At 35.1% G+C, this 16,894-nt stretch overlaps 2 protein-coding genes across 2 annotated transcripts; both read left to right on the forward strand.

The window, feature by feature from the left end:
* The first annotated feature begins 7,469 nt into the window (after positions 1-7,469).
* On the forward strand, positions 7,470-8,408 carry Or5d14 (olfactory receptor family 5 subfamily D member 14). The gene has a single exon (XM_076844475.1). The coding sequence runs from the start codon at positions 7,470-7,472 to the stop codon at positions 8,406-8,408; it is 939 nt and encodes a 312-aa protein (XP_076700590.1).
* A 6,210-nt stretch (positions 8,409-14,618) lies between these two features.
* Positions 14,619-15,560, forward strand: LOC143391724 (olfactory receptor 5D18). The gene has a single exon (XM_076844476.1). The coding sequence runs from the start codon at positions 14,619-14,621 to the stop codon at positions 15,558-15,560; it is 942 nt and encodes a 313-aa protein (XP_076700591.1).
* The last annotated feature ends 1,334 nt before the right edge of the window (positions 15,561-16,894 follow it).

Here is a 16,894-nt window from a genome sequence, read left to right on the forward strand (position 1 = left end):
CAAAGGATTTGAGTTATTGGTTGAAGTTTTAGGTGTTTCTCATGCTCCCTGATGCAAATTATTTAGTCAGTTCATTGGTAAGAGGTTGAAATCTGTTTTAAGACAATTATTTGGTATTTTTTCCCATTTCAATATTTAGCAAAATAGCTCCATGAATTAATGTGTTACAAATTGAAGAGTGTCCCCTGAAATATCCACTCAGAATCTCTAAAGACCATATTTGGAAATAGCATTTTTGCAGTTACAATTCAGGTAAGGAGCAAAAATGAGATCCTACAGGACTAGGGGAACCTAAATTCAGTAAAAGTGTCCATATAAGAGAGAGTAAAGAAAAAATGCAGAGACAAATGAGGAAGAGGGCCATATAAAGAAGGGAGCCAATTGGCATTTAGTCAGCAACCAAGGAGTAAGGAGGGATTATCCTCAGCACCTTCAGAGGGATCATAGTCCTTCCACCTCCTTGATTTCAGACTCTTTGTCATAAGGTCTGTGAGAAAATGAATCTCTGTCATTTAGAGTCACCAAATTTTGTGGTAGTTTATTCCAGCGGTCCTAGTAAATGTAGGAAATAAGTAAATATCTAATCATAAAATCTAAGTCTCGTCTCTTATATAGTGGAGTGGTAAATAATGTATAAAATATCCTTTAAATTCATTTTAACAATGAAAATGTCAACCTTACAGTGGAAGTCTGCACGTACAGAGATCCATCAGGGCTGAATAGGAATGTGTGTATGGAAGAATTACTCAGAAGCTGGAACACATTATCTTAAAATTCTACCAAATTCTTTGTTCCTTTCCCTGCCACAGCCTGACATACTTGTATTATACCATAGAAAGTGATGTTAGACGTGACGTCTCACTATCAACTAAAAGTGTTTACTTTAGCTGAGGATGAAGTTCAGTAGTAGCAGCTTGCACTGTTAAATAAATAAATAAATAAATAAATACAACATTGGATTTATGTGACATTCCTCAGAAATTACCCCAGAGGGGGGAAAAGCAAAAAATATTAGTCTCAAAAGTGAATTGTCACAGTTGATTCTGTAAATTCCGCTTACAAATAGAGCAGAAAGCACAATGAAGTTAAGAATCTGTTTGTATAAATATTGCAAAAGTTTTAAGATTTAGTTGATTACACATTAAATATGCATAGAATGACTTTGTTTGCTAGATAATTATGACATTATTGCAACTCTTTTGATTCAAATATCCTGTGAATTGATTATTTACATATTTGGCTTAAACCAGAGATTGTCTGAGTCTGAAAAAAAGATCAAAATTTGATCTTTCTATTCCTTTACAAATTACACTTTATGTTACCAAGTTTACAAGGGTATGTCCTGTGCATACAACTGATGTTACTCTGAATCATTTCTTTTAATAGTAAATATTTTTACCCTTATTAGGGCATTACTCATACTAGTGAAATTAATTTTGGTAGGTTTTTAGTTGAAGGAACACAACTAAATTGGATCCAATCCAGACTTGTTTGATTTCAGAGTTTGTAAATTTAACCAGTGTTTTGAATATATATTTTTTAATTTATTAGTTCTATTCAGTGGTACATGAAACTAGAAAGCTCATTGATTCATTGTACACAAATGGAGAAAAATTTTCACTTCTCTGATTGTTCATAAAGTAGACTCACACTATTCGTGCAATAATACATGTACCTAGAGCAATGATGTCTGTCTCATTCCACTGTCTTTCCTACCCCTTTGCCTGCCCCTGCCATTGCCCCATTCAAAGTTTCTCCACTCATCCCATCCCCCACCCATTATCTATTAGTATCCATTCATCAGAGAAAACATTCGGCCCCTGTATTTTTGAGATTGACTTATTGTGCTTAGCATGATATTCTTCAACTCCATCCATTTACCTGCAAATACTATAATTTTGCAAATACTATGAATTTCTTTTGATCTTGTTATTGTAAATACAATAAGAGGATGATAATTTTATTCTCTTTTAATGCTGAGTAATATTCCATTGTGTATATGTACCACATTTTCTTTATCCATTCCTCCTATTGAAGGGTATCTAGTTGTTTCCACAGTTTAGCAATTGTGAATTGTGCTGCTATAATCATTGAGATGGCTATGTCACTACAGCATGCTGTTTTTAAGTCTTTACAGTATAGACTGAGGAGTGGAATAGCTGAGTCAAATTGTGCTGGCATTCTAAGTTTTCTAAGGAATCTCCATACTGCTCTCCAGATTGGTTGCACCAATTTACCCTGCATCATCTTAATGATTAAATATTAATTATTTACCTAGAGTAACTGTGTTCATCTCAAACAAAGCCTTTAATTTATTTTGTTATAAAAAAATATATCACCAAACCTTCCCTTTTATATGAGAGTAGATAATTATAAAGCATAATAGGTACTTCACTTATATTTTAGTTGTAATGCAGGGATCACACACACATCACCATGATTCTGGACATTTTATACTGGATTACACATTTTGCGGGTAATGCAACTCAAGATTGGTTCAATCTAGGAACAAAATGGGAACTTCCAGTGTTAATTCCACTACTGAAGCCTGAACTTCTGTATGTGTGGTGGGGTTAGGGGTGTGATATTATAGTTATTGAAGAATGAGAAATATATTTTTCCTCTTCTGACACATTTATGTCAAATTGAATATTTTTAATGAATACCCTTAGGAAGAAACTAGTTTGTTAAGTTCTTTATGGTACATTGGCTTGTATATGGAGAAAGGATGAATTTCTTTTGAAAAAAGAAATTGATCAAGGACAATGCAGAAAACAAGCCAGGGAAAAAACTGTGATTATTTAATTATTAATAGCCAAAAATTAGCAGAGATTATCAGACCCAAGGTACTCAAAATCTTTAATTATGGATTAAATTATTAAATGTACAAAAATATTTCTCTATAGCTCTGAAAATACATAAATTAGGTAAGATAATAAGAATGGGTTACCCTCTGATCATAATTTGTTAGATTTTCAGGGAAGCAGTCTGTGAGAAAGAGAAATTTACAAAGAAATATACAAAATTTCACAGAAATATATTTATTAAAATTGCATATAGTGCAAAAATGTTTTGGAGTCTACTAACTTCTATGTAGACTCTCTCACATTTCCATACCTCATGTTAAATGTCTGTGAGTTCAACATGGGTATGAGCACTCAGAGAGTCCACTGCCCACTGGTAGGAGGTATCTTAAGGACTCAGTTGAAAATAAAAGCAAAGAAGCAACGGATATAAGCTTTCTTAACTCATCAAAATTGGCTAAAGTTAAAATTTTAGAGCTATTTGGATGAAGTGAACATTGTACAAAAGGTCAACGGAATATTTATATCAAATCTAACTAAGTTGGACCCATAATAGGCAGCAAAGAAGAGAATAAATATCAGGAAATATCAGAGGCCCAGATGTGCTGTTCAGTATAGTGATGCAACTGTGTAAGCATTTTTTAATTAAATTTCTAAAAGGTAGGAGTTAGTAAATGTTAGTAAATAATAACACGAGTCAAGACATTGATGAACCTACTAGCTGAAGACAATAAGGAAAGAACACAAGCAAATCAGGACATCTGAGTGACATGAAGAGTGTCTGCTGCTCCCATTCCATGACATGATGTTAAAACCAGCTCTCCACTACTTTGCCTGACCTCCACTCAAGAAAAGCATGAAGAAAATGGAGAGTGGCCTCTTGAAGAGAGTATGGAGCAAGTACCTGCTCCTGTGAAGAGCACCAGGTGGTAGTGATGCCAGAGAGGGGGCACTATACCATTTCAGGAAACTGGCAGAGAAGTCTAAATCTCTCAATTAACATCATCAATCAAAAAAGCCTTAAAACTTTGTTTGACATGTAAAAGAAATACATTTGAATATTATTCAAAGCCTACAAGGAATTACAAAATAACTCACAGAAGCAACTAGAAAGTAAGATAAGGTTTCATACAGTTGGCAAAAATGTTTTAAGCTATGTGCAAAGTAAAATATATTAACACTTTGGATATATTATGCAAATTAGATGAAAAATTACATAACAGTGAGTTCATTTATTAATCTAGAGATAACCGATATTGTATTATTTTCTGATTCCACAAGGATGGTAATGACCTATAAACAGCTCCATTTTGTAAGTCACTACTAACAGAATGGCTCACTGTGATATTGTTTTACTTGTTTTAAATCTCTCTCTCTCTCTCTCTCTCTCTCTCTTTCTCTCTCTCTCTCTCACACACACACACACACACACACACACTCTGTCTCTCTTTCTCTCACACACACACCAAACACACACACACGCACGCGCGTGCACGCACACCTCTGGCCAAATGTTATTTATTAAAATACAACCACATCAGTACACACATTGGATATTTTAAAGGTATAAGGTATGTATGTATCTATTCATCTCCATTTTATAAAATTATATCTTAGTCTTCCATTATTTCTGAATAACAAGAAATGATTAATATAGTCTTCTTATATTCTGATTTCTATTTCTCAGTTTGTATATTTATATATAAATGTGCATGTATAAGTGTGTGTGTGTGTGTGTGTGGTTGCCCAGTATACTTGTTGCTTTTGGAATCTACCACATGCGAATTACAAATATTTTTTAAACCAATGAATTCATTGAAATGTACCCTAGAATATATTTTAATTATTTTAACTTTAATGATACATTTATTTAACCTAATATGTGTAAAATATTATAATGCCCACATAAAATCAGAAAATAAATTTGCAACATTTTTATGCTCCCTTTTCCTTACTAAGTTTTTGAAAGCAAGTGTGTAGTTCATACTTCCAGCACACCCCAATTAAGAGCTGACACATTACAGGGTCTCAAAAGCCACCTGGGGTGAGTGGCCACCATATTGGACAGAGAAAGCTTAGAATTTCCCCCTGTGGCCTCTCCTGCTTTCCTCTGTCCTGCCCTCTGGCTTCCCTGCTGCTTCTTTTTTTCTGTATATGGGGCAATGCATACTTTTTGAAAGTCCTCTGCCAAATCAATTTCAGTTATTTTTGATGAGGGGGGAAAAAAACTTTCAGAACTTAGTGACTAAAAACGATCTCTTGCCATTCTGTAAACTGACAGGGTAGATATTGTGCCATTATCACCAAGGCCCATGCACGCTGCTGCGATTATGTGAATAGAGCTAGTGCTAATACTTCCACTCCAAGATGGTATCTGCTTATAGTTAGGTGATCTGGTGCTGGGTATTGGCCGGGGTGCTTTTTCTAGCAGCAACTTAACTTGCTTTTAAGTTCCACTGGTTTCCTTATATGATGCTCTCAGAGTTGGAAGAGAGTGAAAGTAGAAGCTATAAGACATCTTGCTGCTTCCCTCCAGAATCTGCAAGGCATTCATACCACACTTTCTTGGTCAAGAAAGTCACAGTTATGACTTAATGTGTCCATCACTGTAGTGTGTGCCCCAGCAGGAGCATACTCTCTGGAGAGAAAAGACCTCCTAACTACTGGAGTTCATGATTTCACTCACAGGAAGCAAATTTTCAGTGGGTGGATCATCAATAGGTAGAAAAGCCACCCCCTTTACACTTTGGGCTCATACATTATTTTTGTCTCAGAAATTACAATGCATATTGGATGAAGAGTCTATATATTGAGCCTATGTATCAGATTCCAGAGGATAGTATTCTAGAGGTTATTTTTCCATTCTTCTGAAATATTATCATGCAAATTTTCTCAGCCAAATTTGAAAAGACAATCCCATTTTAAATTTCCAGTTCTTCCTCGAAGTTGTCCTTGTTCCCTGCTGTCCTTCATGGCTACCCCAGAGATGGACGATTGTGCTGCAGCTATCTACCTTTAGGTTGTGCCAGCATATCATGGGGAATCTTAGGAAAAGAAGGTCTCAGTGCTGTCTGCATATTTAAGTTGTCAAGCGAATGAGTTCATAAACTCTTGAACTTATGAGTTGAGGCTGAGCAGAAGGAAGCAATGAAGTAAGAGTATGAACCCTGGATATTGGTGCCACATTCTCTTATGATTTTAAGAAGAGGAGTGCAATTCATTGCCGCCCATGCCTAATATGATAGATTGGTAGGATCACCAACATCCTGCTCAAAATGGGATGTTTGGGTTGCATGGTAACTTGGGGACCTTTTACCAATCACTGTTGCTAGCAGGATGTGTTAAAATTCTGATAACCTCTATCTGCCATGTATCCTCCAAGGACAATCATATATACTGGGTTATGTGCCCCAAGTAACTGAACAGCCTGTATGGCAGACTGCACTTGTTATAGAGTTTTCTTTTGTTATGGTTCCCACTCAGTAGGAACCACATTTTGATGAGTTTTACAGAGAGGCTAGAGTAACATACCTGAGTCTCCTATATGCTTACATCAAAATCTAGAGGTACCCTGAATTTTTGATGAGGCATTATTTCAGCTTTATTTATTTATTTTTAATCATAGAGGGCATTTTAATTATATGTAAACAAAGTATGATAGTTAACTCCATGCTGCCATTTTTCTGTGTAATTTCAAGAAAATACCACTTATTAAGGATGGTATAAGAGACTTGCCTTAATTGCCTGTGTAGGTGCTTGTGAGGAATAATTTGCTGTTGATTCTCTAGAGTTACTGTCCCTGGGGTTGTAAAGTTAGATATAAGATGTTTGGTGACCCATTATACTCAGCCTACAGAGAAACAGGAGGGGGTGACCTGTTTCTCTGTGGCAGGTAAGTTTATTCAGGTTTCCTATGAAATTGTGAAAATATTATTTTCCTAATATTGTAACTGGGATTCTCTTTGACTTTTTCCTTTTATGCTAAGTTGCTATAAATGCAATTGAATTCTGATCCATGGAATAATCATGTAAATATTTCAAACTCATTTAAATATTAGGCCTCTATTTACCTAGACATCCATTTCACAAAGAAAATAAACATGTTATGTTCTCTTTATATGAAACATAAATTGGTAAATAGATTTGATAAAATGAAAATTAGTTAATTTTGAGAAATCTTGGACCCAATACAAATTGGGCTGTTTACAAGTTATCTCTTTGGTGTCTAAGCTAAAATGGAAACTAACCCATAAGCCCTAATAAAGTGTGTGTTCCCATTGTTCTCCTTGACCACTCAGAAGGTAATATATTCTATTAAAGAAATAAGCTTATGAGAGAAAAAAAGTGCTGAAATGGGATTGTTCCTCTCTTTATCGATGACCCCCTAATATTTTATTTTTGTTTAATATAAAGTATATTCTCTCACTCTTACTGACTTTAATTGGTTTGTGCAAATAAAATACAGTTGCAATGCATATTATTCTTTGAAGCAAATAATTCATTTTTTTTCACGAACTTGTCACTGGTTTGTGAATTTATATCCATTTCCTATCAGTTATGTGCCTTTCATGCTTATCGACAGTATTGCCACTCATCCCCATAAATCTTATGTTTGACAGGAGCAAGTGTCTTCAGCTACACTCTCCCACGGAAGGAAGTTATGCAATGGCTGTAGGAAATTTGAGTCTGGAAACAACTTTTGCCCTCTTAGGTTTCACAGACTTCCCGGAGCTTCAGATTCCTCTCTTTCTCATCTTTCTGCTCATGTACATTATCACCGTGGTGGGAAACCTTGGGATGATAGTGATCATCAAGATCAACCCCAAATTCCATACCCCCATGTACTTCTTCCTCAGTCACCTTTCTTTCGTTGACTTTTGTTACTCTTCCATCGTCACCCCCAAGCTGCTGGAGAACTTGGTCTTGGCGGATAAAAGCATCTTCTACTCCAGCTGCATGCTGCAGTACTTCCTGTCCTGCACAGCTGTGGTGACTGAGTCCTTCCTATTGGCAGTGATGGCCTATGACCGCTTTGTGGCCATCTGTAATCCCCTGCTGTATACAGTGGTCATGTCACAGAGACTCTGTGCCCTACTGGTGGCTGGGTCATATATCTGGGGTATGTTTGGCCCCTTGGTCCTGCTTTGCTATGCTCTTCGGCTGAGCTTTTCTGGATTTAATGTAATCAACCACTTTTTCTGTGAATATACTGCCCTCATTGCTGTCTCCAGCTCTGACATCCGTGTCCCACACCTGCTGCTTTTTGGCTTTGCCACCTTCAATGAGATCAGCACACTACTGATCATCCTTACCTCCTATGTGTTTATTTTTGTAACTGTGTTAAAAATCCGTTCTGCCAGTGGGCGTCACAAAGCCTTCTCCACCTGTGCCTCCCACCTGACTGCCATCACCATCTTCCATGGGACGATCCTTTCCCTCTACTGTGTGCCCAACTCCAAAAACTCCCGGCAAACAGTCAAAGTGGCCTCTGTGTTTTACACAGTTGTCAACCCCATGCTGAACCCCCTGATCTACAGCCTGAGGAACAAAGATGTCAAAGAGGCTGTCTGGAAATTGGTAGGGGAAAAAATATCATTTCACTAAACCAGTCTCAAGAAACGTTTTCATTCTAATGAATAAGAGAACAGAACAGAACCTGTTTCTAAGCCTATAGCATGTGTTTCTATGAGGTTTGCATAGATGATTGGGAAGCATGGATTTGATTTACATTCAAATCTCATGAAGAAAAGAAAGAAGTGTAATACTGAGATAAATTTCATAAGATTTTGATCTATGAAACATCTCCTTCTTTGAAGTCTCTAAACTCAAATATTTTTAAAAAGTACAAAATATGATAGATCATGTAGTGTGGGGGATACGGCCACTACAAGAATGATTGTAGCTAACGACAGAATTTTTTTTTCCTCATTTGTTAATGTGTATGCCAATGAGTGCCTGGCTTTTAAGGTCATTTGAGTTGTGTCACAGAAGTATTGTGTCAATGTGTGGAGATAAAGGTGGATATGCTCTGTGATTAAAAAATAAAATCTTTTCTGATACCTTCATGCCATGGTTCTGTGGATTTTAGAACTTGAGAGTCTGGTACTTAAAACATGCAAGTCATCTTCTGTTGATACACAGGATAAGGACAATTACATTTGTTGGGTACATGGCTATACTAACCTTGAATGACTGATGTGACTTGAAACAGGAACTGAACTCTATTTCTGACTACAGATCTAGTGCCTTTTCTGTACAGTGCTGCTGAGACTTTTAGCAGAAGAGTGCATAAAAATTAATTCTGTCTTTTGGAAAAGACAAACTTTGGAATCTTGAATATTTCTAGGTAGCACACTGGTACTACTAGTCAAAATGTTGCAGTCCCACAATCTTCATGCCTGGGAATCTCTAACATTGTCTAATCCAGTTTATCCAGAATGTAAGCAATAAATAAACCATTTGGTTACTATGAAAGTTACTGGGATAGCAATTCATTCCTCTAAACTTTGTTTAATAAAGGAACTGTATTCAATGTATTTTTCCTGTATTAATTGCCTTTTAAGGTCATTTAATAGTTAACATGAGAGGAAGTTCAGAAGAAATCAAGGCTGAAAAAGCAGAAATTAGAAAATCACAACTCTAGAAGTGTTCATCTGAAAAAAAAATCAAAAGACCATAGTGATGGCAATGATTTCAATGGGTATTAAAATCATTAGGCAAAAGAGAGTGGGTAATTTTAAAATAAAGTAATCAACCTGACGCTGTCCCTACATGCAGGGTGCACTGCACATAGGCTTCATACAAGAATGCTTAAGAAATACATTTAGGACAGGAAAAATTAATCCATGCATCAACAGTTCCTGGAGTTCCTTGTTTTGAGGCTTGCAGTATTGAGGAAAGTATTTCATTGTTGTTTCCCTGGAAGTCTTCAAATAACTGAACGATTTACTCTAATATTTATGTACTGTTTCTGGTTTTACTATTACAGATTATTTCTGCTGATCTGAAATTGTTTATCAGTAATGGACTAACAAAAGTGTGCCACAATAGCACTCTACTAATGTCATTCAATATGTCCTCATTGTCCAAAGACAAACCAAGTTAGTGGCATAAATATAGCCTTGAAGGACAAACACAGATATATCTTATATTGTCCTTGTTATGTATTTACAAAGAAATTGAGAAAATGCACAGAAGGCTCACATACCCCAGAGTTGTTAAGATACAAAAATAAAAGACCTTCTATTTGAAAATAAATGAGTTTACTCTTCTCTGCAACAAACTCAAACTCTGCTCCTTCACAAAGGCACCTTGCCTGACATTCTAATTAAAATGACAACTACGTTAACATCTATTTTGGCACTAAGGGAAATGATCACATATTTAACTATTTTTATATCCTATTTTAAATATAACTTTGATGAGCAAAGAAACACTGTCTCACCAATTCTTAAGACAGTACCTGGCTCAAGATAAGCCTGTCATAAATATTTATTGTATAAATAAATCAATGAACAATTAAATGAGTAAATTACATATCATCATTATGAACTCAATCTTCTTTCCCTGATTCCTGTACCAGAAAACAATGATCATGGAATAATAATTGGTTTAATTCTGATTATGAAATGCATACTTTTCAAGCAGTGTGTGCTCAATGGTTATTACTTATTATCGCTTATTACTAGAGAAAGATTAGATATCTTTGGAGAGGAATGTTTTAATGAGATTTCATTTTGTATTCTTATATCAAAAGCATATCCTTGGACATAATTGGTATGCAAACACACTGAGTGACTGGGCATGAAAATATTCTAAAGAAGCTATTTTAGGATTTTCTGAAGGAGAATAATTGAGATATCAGTTTTCATTTGCAAATAATTTCTCCTTGCTGTATATTTGTTAAAAATACTGAGGTGCCACAAAAAACAAAACACATGGTGGGAAGTGGGTTGGCAAACACAATTTTACTTCTGCAGAAGGGTGTACTCCCAAAGAGAATCTGAAGAGTAAGTCCATCTAGGCAGCAGTAGGATAATATTCATTCCTAAAGAGATACCACCCATTGTCGCTGGCTCCTGATAAGAAGAGTCCCTGGTTATACTCTACAGGAGTAGCTAATTTAAAATCTGGGGTAGGCATTAAACATTGCTACAGTTGTGATTGGATACATATTAGGGAATTGTAAAAATGGCTTCATTCTGACCACATGGTTCCCAAACTTAAGAAGGATCCATTCTACAGGTGAAACAAGTTACAATAAACATGCATGTGCTACATTGCAGGTTCAACTATAATAGAAAGGAAAACATAAATATCATATATTATTTTAGAGATACAATATGAGACTATTGCAATAAGCTTGGATAAAGAAATATCAGTACAGAAGAACTTTTTTTTATTTTTACTGCCAACACTTTGAAATATTATTTTAATAGGTAAATTATAATTGTGTACATTTACTTTAAATAATCACTTAATGTAGTAATATTCAGAATTTTTTTGAACTCTCTGTCCTCTACTTTCCCACAGTTCTGGTAGGTTTAGCTCTGTCACAGTTGCATGAAAGATCATATTTATTATTCAACAATTATCCATGGTATATTTGTGCTAGTTATTGGTCTAGCAGCTTATAATATATCAGTGATCTCAACAATGAATTTCTCACTTTCTCAGAAAATTTATTTTAGCAAAGGGAAACAAATTATATATTTAAAATGTAGTACAAAAGAATTTAATAAATACATTTTTCTGTGTTAAACACTTTAAATGGTAATATTGTGGAATAGGGTAATCCCTTCAGTATAGTAGTGTGTTCATATAAGACTTCACTAAAAATATATATATTGGGCTGGGGATGTGGCTCAAGTGGTAACGCACTCAACTGGCATGCTCAGGGTGCTAGGTTCGATCCTCAGCACCACATAAAATAAAATAAAGATGTTTTGTCCACTGAAAACTGAAAAATAAATATTAAAAATTTCTCTCTCTCTCTCTTTCTCTCTCTCTCTGTCTTCTCTCTATATATATATATAAAAAGATATATAAGCAGAAATTAAAAGGAAAGAATTCCAGTAAGAGGGAGTATAAAAGCCAACAATGAAGGAATATGGTCTTCTTTTAAGAAACAATTAGGAAGTCAGAGTAACTGCATGCACAGCTAGTGTAATAGTTAGCTTGTACTCACTGTGATCTGACAAGGACACATTACAGGAGGAAAAGGTTTCAGAGGATCAGTGCATGATTGGCCCACTCTGAAGCTGAGGGCCAGAGATAGGGCAGATCAACATGGTAGTAGGATAGTTTGGAGGAAAGGAGTTCATGACAAGGCACCCAGTAAGCAGAGAACTCTACACACTAAAGGAAAAATGTAAACTCCCAGGGAACATCCCACTGAAAACCTTTCTCTAGCCACTTTTTACCTGTCTACACTTACTGCCCAGTTAATTTATATCAGTGGATTAATACAACATTTAAATGACATGTCTCATAATCTAATCATTTCACCTCTGAAAAGTTGTGCATAGTCTCACAAATGACTTTTTCAGGGTCTCCCCACATCTGAAACAAACAGTTAGAGGAAAGAAACAACAGATAGGGCCAGGATTTAACAGGGACTTGATCATTTATCCAGTTGAATGTTGACCTTTGTAAATCTTTCTGCTTTAACTTTCAGTGAAGCATTACAACCTGAACAGCTGAATATTCACTCTTTTCCAATATGCCAAATTATTTAATATGGTAGAAAAGTATTAGGCCTAGCAAATACTAGCAAATCATTTTATATTGATGATTCTTACATATGTTTCTATAAATGAAATTTATGGAACATAAAATTTATGAAATTTATGGGGCATATGACAGTAATGAAGGTATGGGAAAGGTGAATTTAATATGTGTTATATAAAATGCTCCTGATGCTGCTAGATATCTTTCTCTAAATTTTCTCAGATATTAAAATTATATCAACTTGAGGTGATTAATTTTAATTGCTTGTGTATGACCTCAAGAGAATTAAGGAATTGGTTGTCTCTAGGGTTCTTATCTCCAAAACTAACTATAGATATAAGAATATTTGCATTGCCCCAACGAGGCGAACTCCTGCCTTAGCTGTCAGCAGGTTTGTTTTCAAATTCAAAAGACATATTGGTTTAAATTCAATGTAGGAAACCGATCCTCTTAAAACTAGAGTTTTCTTGAGAAATAGATGTGAAAGAAGCAGGAACAGTGAGTACAAATAGATGTGAAAGAAGCAGGAACAGTGAGTACACTTTTTCTACAAAGTTTCATATTAGAGGACCATCTTAACTAGCCCATCACCAGTATCACAAAAACAAAAAAGTCATGTATTGTCTCATTTTTGCAAATTTTGAAGGAGTTCTCAAGATAGAATATTTAAATAAAATGAAATAGACATTGAACAGAATGTCTATAAAAAATAAAGAACCTTATTTGATTAAAGTTAGAAGAATGTAACCACTGATAGCAAAAATAACAAGCAAAATTGAGAAAAAATACTGGGATGAAGATTTCAGCTATAATTTTTTCCTGGACTGGAAGTTTATATAAGTTTTCTTTTTTTTTTTTAACCCGGGATTTAATAATAGCATTTGTGATAATGCAGTCATTGCATTAAATGTAAAAATAGTTTTAAATAAAATTTAAGATTCTTTAGATAAATAAAACATGGTAAGTAAGAAAATAGATAATAGAATGTCTGGCTTGTGCACTGTCTATTGAGTTTGTCTTAATAGGTAAATTCATAAGGATAGGAACAGATATTATCATTGAATGTCTCAGCATATGATCAGATATCTTTATTGATGGGCTGTGTAATGACTATTTCATAGATTCTGTGACTAAAGATGACTTTTCATAAATAGTAGGAGAAGGTTGCTGGCATGGTTAGATATGAGAGGTTTTTTGGCACTAATAATAGAAATATGTTTCTTTTATATTGCTCTCCTCTCCCCGCCATGAAACATCTTCAGGGTATAGTACCACCTAAAATTGTTAATTGTACGCTTATACAGGTAACATAAGCACAGAATGAAAATATGGTGCATTTTAAAGTTAGAGAAAGAGAGAGAAAATAGAGACTGAGTGCATGATTCCCAGGAGAGGAATGTTTCTATGTCAGAGTTATATTATAGTTAGTAATTTCTGGCTGAGAAAAGTACTTAGTTCCCCCTCTAAGATGTATCATCTTGATAGTGCTTTCTAGTACATTTCTTTGTCATATAGCCCATCATAGAATTACCTAAAATTGAATTAGAATTTTCAGTTTGCTTAATTGTTGTAAACATGATTATTAATGAAAAAAAAATCTAATATCTAAATCTAGAATCAGGACCAGACACTGGTAGTTGAGAAGTAGAAATATCACTGGAGGCCTGAGGACCTAGGCTTCAGTCATAGATGTGTAGAGGGTTCTTAGTTTGTATTTCATTGGAAAACTCAAGATTTCTTGGACTCCATAATAAGAAAGTGAATTAAAATATGTTTACAAATTGTTCTAGTTATATTTTTTTCAGGCATTGAGCAAAGATTTGTAATATAACTCCTTAAGTCAAACAGCATACTTGCTACAAATTTAATTCAGATTGATATTGATATCACAGATATTGGGTCAGAGAAGAAGATTTGAGTGATGTGTGGAATTAAAAAAAATGCACAAGGTTGAGCATTAGCATGTCAATCTATCAAGGAATGTTTATAAAAATTAATTTATTTAAAAATTTCTGACCTTTTTACTGTCCTCACTCTCCCTAATATATTTGTTTTCAGGTTTAACTCTAGATTCCAAACAGAAACATGGTTCTGACAGACAGAAATAATAGTGGGGCCACCTTCACCCTCTTGGGCTTCTCAGATTATCCAGAACTGCAGGTCCCACTCTTCTTGGTTTTCCTGGCTATCTACAGCATCACGGTGGTAGGGAACATTGGGATGATTGTCATAATCAAAATTAATCCCAAACTTCACACCCCCATGTACTTTTTCCTCAGCCACCTCTCTTTTGTGGATTTCTGCTATTCCTCCACTGTTGCTCCAAATATGCTGGTGAACCTCGTTGCAAAAGACAGAAGCATCTCCTTTTCAGGATGTGTGGGACAAATTTTTTTCTTTTGTACCTTTGTGATAACTGAGTCTTTTCTACTAGCAGTGATGGCCTATGACCGCTTTGTGGCCATCTGCAAACCTCTGCTCTACACAGTGGCCATGTCCCAGAAACTCTGTGCTGTGCTGGTGGCGGGATCCTATGCATGGGGGGTAGCCTGTTCCCTGATGCTAACGTGCTCTGCTCTGCAGCTGTCTTTCCATGGCTCCAACACCATTGACCACTTCTTCTGTGAGTTCTCCTCCCTGTTCTCCCTCTCATGCTCAGATCCCCACATCACCTCTTTGCTGCTCTTTATTTCTGCCACATTTAATGAAATCGGCACACTGCTCATCATCCTCACGTCTTACTTGTTCATAGTTGTCACAATCCTCAGGATGCGATCAGCCAGTGGGCGTCGCAAGGCCTTCTCCACCTGTGCCTCTCACCTGACCGCCATCTCCATCTTCCATGGCACCATCCTGTTCCTCTACTGTGTGCCCAACTCCAAGAACTCCAGGTACACCATCAAAGTGGCCTCTGTGTTTTACACAGTGGTGATCCCCATGTTGAACCCCCTCATCTACAGTCTGAGAAATAAGGATGTGAAGGACACAGTCAGCAAAATATTGTGCAGTAAAGTCTCTTCTTTTTGAGCATCATATTATCTTGGAATTTTTTCCTGACATATAAATTGTGTTCTTGAAGGTTGGTTTTAAGGATAGGATTAAAATGAATAGAGTCAATACTATGCAGTGGAATTGAAATGGATTTTGCTTTCAAGAGAATAAATTTAGGTGTCTTTTTCTTGCTGTAAAACATTAGTAATCTTTCTCATTTTCCTTGTTTTACTTAAAAAATTGGAATGAGATGAGATAACTTACAAACATAATGTGAAAATTAAAGAAAAACTTACATATCATCTGGGATACTGTTCTGCTTAATAAATATTACTACTTTATTTATTTTTATAAGATATTTGACATAAACTGAGCTCTTAATAAACCTATGCAATAAGTGGTAAAGAAAAAAAGTCAGAAAATATTAACAGTCATACAGAATTTCAGAGAAGGGAGTCTTTAAATGCACTGAAGGACTTAAAAGGGTGTTTTTCTGAAATAGGCATTATGTAAACTTTTCCAAGAAAAAGAGAAAGAAAGGATTTTGGATATACAGTTCAGTGTGAAAGGAGTTTTAGTCAGAAGAAAACAGTGTATACATGAAATCCAGGAATTAAGAATGCGATATTTTATTTTATTGAGCTAATATGACACATTTGTTTATGTGTAGCTATGTGTCTATGTGTATTGTGCAATGTAAACATTTTCCTTGGTAGTAATAGAAATTTTAAAGAAAGATGCTGTGTGTCCTGAAATATTTTTAAAGTAGCTCTGCATGGTAGTATGATAATCTATGATAGACCCCACCAGAGGATCAAAAGTGGTAGACTTGACCTTAGGATATCTCTTTCATTAAGCGCTAAGAGACTGGGTTGATGGCTTCCTGCTAAACATGTATTTCAAGCTGTTATTCTGTCTTGGAAGATATCACACATATTCTTGACTTTACTGAAACTTTTTGTTCTGAGCACAAACATAAACTCTGAATTCTTCTCAACAAAAATGTCATTTATCTTGTTTTAAGTGTTCCTAGCTAACTATCTATATAATCTTCTTCAAAATAAATTTGAAAACCATGTATCATCCTAATTAACATCATCAATTAAAATATGAAAACTTTGGTGTTAATCACTACTTTGAATAACTAGTTTGAATAACTTGCTCTGCCTTTTTCTTCTCTTTACTAAATGTGTCAGATAAAATTCCAAATATTCATTAATACAATGAAAATATATATTTTTATATATTTAATTAAGTGAGAAAAATTACCTGGGGTATACATTTATGTAGGTTTAATAGAGTTATTTGTTATGGTGATATTATTTTAAATGCATTATCAATACTAAAAATGTTTATTTCTTGTTCACTAT

Source organism: Callospermophilus lateralis, chromosome 2 (assembly GCF_048772815.1).
Source record: "Callospermophilus lateralis isolate mCalLat2 chromosome 2, mCalLat2.hap1, whole genome shotgun sequence".
In the NCBI taxonomy this organism is placed as follows: Eukaryota; Metazoa; Chordata; class Mammalia; order Rodentia; family Sciuridae; genus Callospermophilus; species Callospermophilus lateralis.

Excerpts from the sequence above, each read along its gene's own strand:
- Or5d14 (XM_076844475.1), top strand. The coding sequence starts at position 7,470 with ATGGCTGTAGGAAATTTGAGTCTGGAAACAACTTTTGCCCTCTTAGGT.
- LOC143391724 (XM_076844476.1), top strand. The coding sequence starts at position 14,619 with ATGGTTCTGACAGACAGAAATAATAGTGGGGCCACCTTCACCCTCTTG.